Source organism: Paramormyrops kingsleyae, chromosome 1, assembly GCF_048594095.1.
Source record: "Paramormyrops kingsleyae isolate MSU_618 chromosome 1, PKINGS_0.4, whole genome shotgun sequence".
NCBI lineage: Eukaryota > Metazoa > Chordata > Actinopteri > Osteoglossiformes > Mormyridae > Paramormyrops > Paramormyrops kingsleyae.
In genome coordinates, this window is record NC_132797.1 from 67,117,538 (window position 1) to 67,128,856 (window position 11,319).

General features: G+C 41.0%; 1 protein-coding gene and 1 long non-coding RNA gene across 2 annotated transcripts; both read right to left on the reverse strand.

Moving 5' to 3' along the window:
* Window positions 1-555: 555 nt before the first annotated feature.
* Window positions 556-2,182, reverse strand: LOC140578911 (uncharacterized). Its single transcript, XR_011983182.1, has 2 exons — window positions 2,097-2,182; window positions 556-1,893 (listed from the first exon to the last, which is right to left on the reverse strand). It is a non-coding gene; the product is annotated as an uncharacterized lncRNA (long non-coding RNA).
* Window positions 2,183-3,240: 1,058 nt separating this feature from the next.
* On the reverse strand, window positions 3,241-8,576 carry umps (uridine monophosphate synthetase). The gene is made up of 6 exons (XM_023819924.2): window positions 8,363-8,576; window positions 6,572-6,725; window positions 5,688-6,353; window positions 4,788-4,963; window positions 3,770-3,884; window positions 3,241-3,481 (listed from the first exon to the last, which is right to left on the reverse strand). Exons 1-6 carry the CDS (start codon window positions 8,504-8,506, stop codon window positions 3,297-3,299), a joined length of 1,440 nt encoding a protein of 479 aa, XP_023675692.2. The 5' UTR covers window positions 8,507-8,576; the 3' UTR covers window positions 3,241-3,296.
* Window positions 8,577-11,319: the final 2,743 nt, after the last annotated feature.

The following is an 11,319-nucleotide window of genomic DNA, read 5'->3' on the forward strand; positions in this document are numbered from 1 at the left end:
TAACCATTTTCTAAACACCAGCCACCCAGTCACAGATAACCATCCATTTCGCCAGAGGTAAGCAGTTGTCCAGCCTCTATAAACATAACCATTCATCTCTGGAAACCCAGAAGATTAAAAATCTGCAAAATAAGCCGAGAAGTTTTTTTTTTGTTCTTTCTTTTTTGAGGGAAAAGGTGCATTTCGGGATTGCAGATGTGAAGCTTGATCAGATAATGGCCAGACAAATGTTCTGAATCAAGCATCTGTCACAATAATTCCATTTACAAAAGCAGCTCTTGGAAAAGCTGGGTTTCATATTTAACCCAAAGCAAGAGCACAACATAAATACATTTTCTGAAAATTATTAGGTTGTTGTCTTTAACAAAGGTATTTTTCTTAATCGAATCACTGATGTTTTTATGATGGTTTTATTACTGTTGATATCAACAGGTGGGTGTTGTACAGGACACTGGAGTGTGACGTCATGACAGAAACTTGCTGTGCATTTCAGAATACGGGCAATTGTGTCCGGTATTAGTTGCTTGACAGGAAAGGAGACACACAGAAGCAATATTTCACAGCCCCGGTCTTCGGTTACGGCTTTAATTCACACTCTTCGCTCGAATGATACATTGATACTAATATCATCATATCATATGTACATATGCTTCAACCAGTTTTAATTAAACAATCACCTTGCAGTCATACGGCTTTTAGTTATATTTAATACAAATAAATGTTATATTCTATTAACTTGAAACAAAGAAAACCTTCGAGTCCAAAAGATCTGAAGGTTTGAAAAAGTTCCTTAATACTGTACTGTTATTTTAGTTAAGATCAAACTCAAAGATTACCATGGTGCTATATAGAGCTTTGATCTGTGCGTAAATGGATTGTCGTTCACTCTGTAGTACAGCTAACTTTACATCAGTTTTAAGGATCTTAGTGAAAAGGACAATTTTATTCATTTCTAAAAGGCAGGGAAAAAAACAAGAAAATGTCCGTAAGAATTTCAGAAGACGTTGTACTCAGTACTGTTATCAGTTTTCCTTTATTCTGGTTACTTGGTTATATGCAGACAGTATGTGATGAATTTCTAGAGAATCCGTTAAACTGTTATCGCTGTAACATAAATCTCAAAGAAGACAGGAAACGGCAGAAACTGGAATCGTCTTGTAATTGGCTGAAGTAATGCAAGGAAACTGAGTTACGTACAGGTACTTTTACACCGTTTGTACTTCCCTAAATTCAAGACCTAAAAACTGTCATTGTTTATTGACACAATGACTTCACAACATATTTATTAAGTATGACTGAACTGAAATAGTTCATTAATCCAGTATTCAGTGTGAGGACACCGAAAATGAAACCTATTTACATGGGATTTGAAATTTTCATGGTCAGGATTATCTGTAAAATTGACATCATGACATAATGCAAATAATATTTAATGAGGAATAATGAATACTATGATCAATATATTAACAGTTGTTCTTTTAAATGACTGAATTGCGTATTGTATAATGGGGGTATATTCACATTCATATATTTCCCTTAGCCTTCAGGTGCAAATGCTGGGACTATGGTTCACCTTGACATCAGTGGAGGATCCACGAGTTTCCCAAACTTTGTCTTCTCTTTGTTCTTGTCTTTGATGCGCTTGGTGGAAGTTTCCTCGGAGGGACGCAAATCTGTACCTGCTTAACGCGAGCCGAACGAACAAAACTTCATGTTCAGGTATTGTTACGCGTGGCTCGGCGTGAGACAGACACAGATCAGCCAGGATCCGAAGTCAGTGATCAGCTCATCCGGGCTCGTTTGCATCTGGTCCCCTTGTCGCATTCGGGAAAACTAGGCAAAGTCCTACTTCCTAGTTTCATATGTATAATTATCTTTCCAGATGCTTCTTTTCTAAACAGAGAGAGAAAAAAAAAACATTTTAAAAAGGATATTCCTAATGACATACAACATATTTACCCAGTTGTTTGAAATAAACCAATTTATTTCTCAACCGACTGTAATATTTCGACCATGCAATTTATTTATGTTTGTCATCAGACAAAAGAGAACTTAATAATAATAATAAAAATAATAAAACAAAACCTTACCCATACCGGCTTTTTTCTAAATGCTAGCTGATGTGACGATGTAGCTTTCCTGGGGGGGAGGGGGCGCCCTGAGTGAGACGCGTCCCTCCAACCGCAACTTTAGGGGGGAATGAACCTATGTGTCCAATGAAGAGTTTATATAGTCGGGTTAAAAATAGTAACCCCTCCATTACAATTTTTTTAAGGCTTTAAAGAGAGAGGATCCGCATGCACACCTGTCGCACCTTGCTTTTACTCAAATCCAATATTGACACGGGAGTCCTTGGGGGTGGGCAGTAGGCGGCGATTTTCCAAGCACTTGCACCAGCCTTTCTCGCTATGAAAATAGGAGTTCATTAGCATTAATTAAAGTGACATGGCGGCCTGACTCGATCGTCATAATCTCGCTGGATGTTAAAAAACCCGAGGAAAAGGGAAACGTAAAGGGTATTGTGTTAGAGGAAACACGGAGAGCACATGCTCGGCCAGCCCCTTATCAGTACCCAATTTACATAGATTTCCATGTTGTTTGCAAAGCAGTCGTTTTTCGGCTCGTCGGGCCTTGGCGAAAGTACCTGAAATTACGTCGCATGAGATTTGGATAAAGTTACTGATCTCTTAACAGGGTACAACTTATTACTTAACCTATTCTTTTACATCTGCTGTTTAAATACCAGTCAGGAATGAGTTTGAACTTACCTGTAAAAATTAGGCTGGATGTTTTGTTTTATTTTTATGGTGTATACCTAGAGAACCAAACTTGAGCCGACTGTAATATTTCAACCATGCACAAAAGATGTAATAATAATGAGAAACACATTTCATAGTGGGGCGGCATGGAGGTGCAGTGGTTAGCACTGTTGCCTCACACCTCTGGGACCTGGGTTCGAGTCTCCACCTGGGTTACATGTGTGTGGAGTTTGCATGTTCTCCCCGTGTCATCATGGGGTTTCCTCCGGTTTCCACCCACAGACATGCTGAGACTAATTAGAACTACTAAATTGCCCTTAGGTGTGCATGTGTGAGTGAATGGTGTGTGAGTGTGCCCTGCAATAGACTGGCCACCCATCCAGGGCTGTTCTTTGCCTCCTGCCCTTTGCTTCCAGGATAGGCTCCGGACCCCCCGTGACCCAATAGGATACAGCCGGTTGAACAAAATATATGAATACAATTTTGTTCATTCACTTTATTTCTACAAAATGAAAATCAGTGCTGGGAATGAAAAACTTATGGTTTTTCATAGTCTCTAGGGATTCTTTTCTGATAGGCTTCCCAGCCTGCCTTTCTGTATTCTTCTGCAGCCACCACCTTGTCTGGTGCAGCCAGGATTCCACGTCCCACAATGATGACATCAGACTCTTTTCCACCAATGACATCGCTGGGAGAACAATACTGCTGGCCCAAGTCATCACCTGAAACATAAATGTGACACGTTTCAAATAGATTATGCCGCTGTGACCTGTACTAAACTTTGGTCAAAACTAAAACGTAATTTCTTTGACAATAGCACCACCATGTGGCGGAGATACAAACTGCAAGAGAATATAGAAAATCAAAAATTAATAAATTACAGGATCAATAATGGAAACAAGCGCTAATGAATAAATAACATTTGTTTTTGAAATACACTTGGCAAAATCCCATTAACTATAACAGCACACACCCTTAAGATGGCTATATTTAAACACGGTAAGACGTACCTCCTGAGTGCAGATGTACACCAGGTGTCATGTGCACAAAGCCAGGCTCACTGCTGATCTTGCCGCCACAGATGAAGCCAAAGACAAAGTCAGAATTCTCTTCTGCCATTTTTACCTGGTAAAACAGTGAGATTTTAGAAATTTTGACTGGACAAATATTACAGTTTCAGATATTAAACTTAGTTCCAATAAGTTAAAATAAAAAGATATAACATGACTGCTCATCATCATGATAATTTCAGCGACAACTAATTAATCCTGCGTTCGATTATCTCTCTCCGAGTCGGAACTCTGATGAAAACGTCATGAAAAACGTCACTTCCCGTCGGAAACACGCCTCTTTCATGACGTTGATGTCGGACAAGATTTTGGTGTCCGGGATTCCCCTGTGACGTAATTTCAACATGACGGCTTACACACTCAACAGTAATTCTATTTCATATATATTTAAAAATGCTTATTTTGTTAAATGTATTAATAGTTATAAATGTAATTGCACGTCTTCAATTTAGAGAATACTATATCATGACCATAAACAGTATCCTAGCATGCAATATCAGATTTTTACCAGACTTGTTAGTGTCTTTTGTTTGTTTGCCTCTCAAAAAAAAGAATATCGCTATGAATGTACTAAAATGTTTTATAAAGCTTTTAATGTGGTTTGACTAGTTTGTGTTTCTTGTTTGTTTGTCTCTCAGAAAAAAAAAAATCTTACTCCAAATCTGCTAAAATGTAAAGCGACAACACACAGCAGCGTGTTCATGGAGGCAGCCATGTTTGTTCCGAGATGTGGTAGCTCGAACGGGAGATTGTCGGACGTGATGTCACTCACCTTGGAATTCCGAGTTCCGAGAGATAATCAAACGCAGGAAAAAAACTTTTTTATTCCATATGTATGCATGAATAATGAAGAGGATAAGATTAATAGAAGGATTACATAAAAAGACATTAAGAGAACAGAACATTTTAGTTATATTCCGCATATAACTATTAACTGGAACATTCCCTGCAGACTCACCACTGCCTCTGTGTAGCTCCCTGTTGCTAAGGAGCCCTGGGAACTCATCTGGGCGATAAGCAGGCACCCCCTCTCCAGGGGCTGCCCGACTGCACGAAGCCCTTTTATCACCCCCGGGCCGGGCACGGCGTGAGCGTTGATGATGTGGGACCAGGACGAGATGCGGTACTGTCCCCCTGTTTGACAAAAACACAAGGCAGAAAAGCACAGTAACATTTCTAGTATCACAAATATGGCACACTTAAAGCTAACTTCATACAAACCTAGCAGCTTCCTCCAAACAGGCTTTGTTGCTAAATAAATTGCCTGCCACACTGCCTGGCCAAAAAAAAGTCACATACTTTAATATTTCACTGGACCACCTTCAGGTTAGATTATGATGCACATTTGTCAATGTGTTGTTTCCATGTGCTTATGCAAAATCTCAACATTTACACCCCCCCCCCCCCATCTATATTTGCATTAATTTCTCATTGAGATCCTGTACTGATGATAGGCAAGTTGAACCACTATGTAAAGTCTTCTTCAGCACATCTCAAAGACTTTCAATGGGGTTAAGGTCAAGAATCTGTGGTGGCCAATTCATGTGTCAAAATAATGCCACATACTCCCTGAACCACTCTTTGACAATCGGAGTACGATGAACCCTGGCATTATCGTCCTGGAATATGCCCATGCCGTTAGGAAAGGAAGAGTCCATTGATGGGATAAGCTGGCCGTATAGTAGATCCAGGTAGTCAGCTCACGTTATTGCTGCATAACGCTGCGGAGCTGTAATAATTATCCAAACACTCGCTGTTCCATGCTTGCCGATTTAAATTGAAATAATGACTTTATTTGGTTAACGATCATAAACAAAGGGTTCAGAGAAATAAAACACAGGCTTTAGGCCCAGCTCACCTCCGTACTGGTGTTTGACCGTGTTTCCAATGTCGGCAAACTTCCGGTCCTCAAATATAAGGAAGTCATGCTTCTCAGACAGGTCCTTGAGTGTCTGGGCGACTTTTTGGGAGAAGTCCTCCAGGATGTCAACATGGGTCTTCAGCACGCAGATGAGGGGGCCCAGCTCCTCAGCCAGCCGCAGCAGCTCCTCCGCACGCGTCACGTCGGCCGAAAGGCACAGGTTGCTCTTCTTATTCTCCATCAGTCTCAGGAGACGGGCAGCCAGGGGGTGGGTGTCTGGACGCTCGGCACGGGCCTTGTAAGTCAGTTTCTCGTGGGGCTTCCTGTTGACCGATGGGTCACAGTCTGGGGTCTCGAAGCTGTTCTCCTTGATGAACTGGCGGACGCTCACCACAGTGTCGGAATCGATCCTTCCTGCTTTGTGAAGGACCTCCAGGAGTTTGGAGAGGGTTAAGACAGAGTGGAGTGTGATCCCTTCCTTTTCCAGCCGTTTCGCACCGCCTTGCCCCCTGTCCATCAGCACAACGGCATCAGTCACCATCAAGCCTTCCTTCTGCAGCACTTCAGCAGTTTCTAGGACACTGCCTCCACTTGTCACCACATCCTCAATGATAAGACACAAATCCCCAGGACGAACAGTTCCTTCAACCAGTTTCTTAGTCCCTATATTTATAAGGGGAGATGAGAAAGGGGACCACACTTTACTGGAACAGTAAAAACAAGCTTAATGTCTGAAGAAAAATCCTAGTGTGCTAAACCAACTAAAATAATTAGCTAATAAAAGATAGACACCATACCAGCACCGCACCGCCCCCCCAGAGCATATGAGCGGTAAAAAATCAGTCAGTGCATTCATCCATCTATCTATCCATCCAACGTACCATAATCCTTCATTTCTTTTCTTCTAATGAGCATCGGCAGCTCATGTTCGGAGCAGATGATGGTTGCAAGAGGCAGAGCTGTGTAGGGGACGCCGCACACAGTGTTAAACTTCAACCCCGCGCGCTTGGCATGCAGGAACAGGAGATTGGACACCTACGAGATAAAGCACGCGCAGAGCACGTGATAATGTAACACAAAACATACAAGTTTTTCATAAAGGAATATCTGTTACCAGATACGACAGCCACGGAACTCTTGCATTGCAACGAATGATTTTTCATCTGGTTACTTTTTTTTTTACACTTCAGAAAGTCACAAACGTTATCAAAATTCCCGTTTTGGGATTAGTGTTGAATCAGTATTGCTAAAATAAGGCTTGGTTTTGGGTCACAGGCTCCTACAGCCTAGGAGCAATTGAAAAAAAACTGCCTAATTTTAGAGAAAAAAAAATATTAAGTAAACAAAGGGTTAAAATCGAATGAAAGTTGCTGTGTCCTGTAGTGTTCAGGTAGTAGTATAATTTGCACCCATTTGGGGCTCATAAGCTCCCATTGCCTAGAAGGTATTGAAGGTACCCTGCCGTGAATGGCACCCCCCTGTATCTTTGTCTCTGGTGATCATATAACAAAATGCTTTGGACAGTACTCTCTGTATATGGTACTGTACTACCTGAGCAAATTTCATTTATGTAGGACATACAGAGCCAGAATTTATAGGGGGTGCAATTCCCGGCATGTACCCTGCCGTGAATGGCACCCCCCTGCATTTTTGTCTTAGATGATTAGATCATATTTTTTATAATACACACAGTGGACCAAAAGTTGTTATCTGAGCAAGCTTCACAAATTTAGTTTCAGTGCAGCTAGATTTGAAAAGGGCGTATTCCCTTATGCATAAGGACGCGCTCCCCTCCACCCCTGCATGTTCAGGTCACTTGATCTTCTCCTTATTTGCTTTTGATAAATCTGCACAATAGACCAACATCAATAAACAGTGCGAACTTTGTAAGGTACTAATAACACAGTTACTGAGCCAGTTTCTTAAGTATGAAACAAGTATTAAGCTGCCGTAAAATTAACCCCCCACCCCACGTGCTGCACGTGATATGGCATTCATGAAATTCAGTAATTGTTATATATTTCTTTAAATATGTCGGTTGCTAACAGCATTTCGTGATAGAATTAAAGGGAAGAATGGAAATGAATTTCCTGCCAGGTTAGCCGTCATAAAGACAAATATCTTTTTTGTTTAGGTATTTCAGATCACTGTACCAGAACATTGTCTTCATTGTGGAGAAAAATAAATTATTTTATAAGTATAAGGAATAATATTGTGTGATTTTCTTTGGTTATTAAAGCCAAGGACTTCCTTGTTCTCAAACCTGTAAACTGATGACGAGATAAATAAATAACCTACGTTCTCGTTCGGGGCTCATCGTCTACATGTCACAGTTTATAACTTTTATTTGGGTTAAATGCAGCCTTCGTGAAGTGAAACAGTGATAAAGGTCTTCTAAATGTGCAAGCGAAATTTAATATTTCTGTTGCATAATTAGATTGACGGAACTACGTCTTTTCCCCCTTCGAATCGAAGAAAAGAGCGGTGCGCGCTCCTGACGGGGGGTGCAGAATTCGGCACAACACCTGTTAGCATGAGTGAAACACCGCCGCTAAGTCTGGAGAGTGTGGCTCTGAATATCCGTCGAATATCCAACCTAAAACTGATTTGAGTTTGAGAATTCAATGCTACACGACAGAACACGTGCTGAGCTGAAGCTATTAGAAACCTACCTTATTCATGAGAGACGGGTGCGAAACTATAACTCGCAGATCGAAATAAATCGGTGAATTAATACCACTCTTCAACTTGAATGACCCAAATTTTACTGCTTGTATTTCATACAGCTTAACGATTAAATGATCTATTTCATCCATATTGGAGAGAGTAGCTGTAACAAGACCACGTGTTCTTCTTCTTCTGCTTGCTGTTTTATGGCGGCTGGCAAACAACTATTTGGTGCATTACCGCCACCAACCGGTAGGGAGTGTGAATCAGACCGTCAAACTAAAAAAAAAAATCCTTAAATTCTTTTATCCAACCCAGTTGCCCTCAAATACTGAAAAATAAACTTAAAACACACATCGGCAGGGCTTTTCCATAATATATTCATAAGTTAGTACTGCTCGTTTTCCCGTTCAAGACTCCGTATTAATTCTGCCCTTTCTGTATGGTACCTCCTACAATTAATCATTACATGTTCCACTGTTTCACTGTCTCCACAGAATTCACACCGTCCTGTGGTTCTTCTTCTTCTTCTTCTTCTTCTTCTTCTGGCGTTTTTATTGGTGGTTGGTAAACAACAAAATGGTGCATTACCGTCACCAACTGGTATGGAGTGTGGATCAAGAGTCTATAATGTCTACCTCAGTCCCAAAAAACAAACAAACAAAAAAAAACTTAGAATAACGTTTTCCACTGTCTCTGCCTGGCCACAAAAATCATAATTGCCTGTATCATGTTTTCCTATTCTAAATAGTCCTTTCCCTTCTTCTTCCCACTGCTTCTGCCACCTTTCCTTCATCCGCTGTTTGACGATACTTTTGATTTTTGACCTACTGAAATTAACAGCTATATCAATAGTATCATGTTTCGTGGCTTCCTTTGCTGTTTTGCCTGCTACCTCATTCCCAATTATCCTAATATGCGCTGGTACCCACAAAAATACTAAAACAAGCCCCATTCTTTGAATTCTATACGACACCTGTTGAATCTCTAGCAGAATTTCTGATCTACCCTCCGAATGTCCGCTATGTAAACTGTGCAAGGATGAACTTGAATCTGAACAGATGACGGTTCTTAGTGGTCTGACGTCCTCCGTCCAGTGTAAGGCTAAGTGTATCACCAACATTTCTCCTGTAAACACTGATAGCCCATCACTAAGCCTTCTCCCTATTTTAAAATGGAATTCAGGGATACTAAAAGCCACCCCCATTTTGTTATCTGAATCTCTTGATGCGTCTGTGTAGATCTGAATGTATAGTCGTGATGCCCGTCAATACAAACCTGTATCCTTTGAGAATCAAAACTAAATGTCTTGTCTCCCTTCTTTTCTAGTATTGAGAAATCAACTGTGGCATCAGGAAGGATCCATGGTTGTATTGCTGGTAATGGAATGGTTGGACTAATACTAAGTTGAGCCATTCCTAGTTCTGAGGTTTTCCGTTCCACTGTCCATCCAAAGCTTTTCACTCTCCTGTTCTCCTTCTCCCAGCAGGGTTTTAAGGTAACATGTGTTGGATGAGACTGGTCATGACCCTGTAAATTTGCCCAGTTGTTTACTAACAGTTGTATTCTTCTCAAGTCCAACAGCATTTCTCCCATTTCTACCTGCAATGCTGCAACTGAGGTTGTCTTAAACGCTCATCGTGTCTGCTGCCGACTCATATATTCATATCTTCACCTTGTCCGGTAGAACCAACTCCTTAAACTCCAGAAGCACAGACATGCTCTCCACTCTCCGGCCATTTTCTGTTCTCAGCAGCCATTTTATCTTGCTCATGTCGTCTCCATGAATACTTACTTGAGTTTGTGCAAATCCTCATCTACCGGAATACCTGTTATCACTCCTCGCGTAAATCCAGTTTCACCGATAACCCATCTGTCACATACAACTCTTTTACATATACTGTCAACATGCATAACCTTATTCCTCTGTTCTTCTGTTTTACACACTACAAACAAACTCCCATCTCTCAGAGTCTTAGCCAGTTCTACCTCTCCTACCTTTTTTTCAGTTCCCTAGATAATGCTATTGGACTGAAGCTAACAAGTTCATCTTCCGTTCTGAATTTCAAGACTATTTTGACTATTCAAGACTATTTTATGTCTTCCTTCCCAACCTTCCTACGAACAATCCTGTCCCCTTCACCTGAATCTCTTCTCAGCTCCTTTTACTATTCTGGCTAGCAGGCGGGATGTTTCTCTTACTTCCCCTTCCACCAAAAGCCAGAGTCCATTCACCAAAGTTCGTGTCATCATCCTCATCTACACCCTGTTCCGCCATCCTGATCCAGAAACACACCAGGTTATGCCAACCTCCTCTACCTTGATTACTCCACAAATCATCAGATAATGAGTTTTATTTTATTATTCCAGCAAACGCTTTCCGACGAACTCCGACTCCGGTTCAGCGCCGTCAACCCAACTCTGCTCCCACCCGCAGTACTAGTCAGAACACATGTGTGGACTCCCACAATACTACGTCTGTAGACGGCAGCTCTTCTGTAGTACTTCCGGCGGCCTTCCCGCAATGTTTTCTGGGAAATGGAGTTCATCCTTAACATGGCTGTCAGGTTACTTCATTCAATCTTCCGTTCATAAATTGTTTGTGTATTTTATCGTGTTGCCATAATCTGTGTCACACTAATGAAAACTGAACATCCCATCTGTATATCTCCTGCAGTAGGTGTCGACCACAATCTGTTATTGTAACATTATGTGTAGATTTTGTTAAATTATGCACATAATGCGCTTGTAAATATTGTTCCTGAAACTTGCAGTCCTTTGACGCAAGCATGGTGTTCTTTGGCCATCTCCAAGACAAGCTTTTGGAAGAGGGATGGATAATATTGGCAAAACGTAATTTCATGGATATAACTTTTACCTTTTAATCGAAGGAAAAAATGTTGTTTTCCGGTAAATACACCAAACACTAACAAACGCGGCTAAGAAAGAATTTCAGATTCAG

Coding starts and splice junctions, on each gene's coding strand:
- umps (XM_023819924.2), bottom strand. CDS start 8,506: ATGGATGAAATAGATCATTTAATCGTTAAGCTGTATGAAATACAAGCA. Junction 6,726..8,362: donor ACCCGTCTCTCATGAATAAG/GTAGGTTTCTAA, acceptor TTTATCTCGTAG/GTGTCCAATCTCCTGTTCCT. Junction 4,964..5,687: donor GGTCAAACACCAGTACGGAG/GTGAGCTGGGCC, acceptor TTTGTCAAACAG/GGGGACAGTACCGCATCTCG.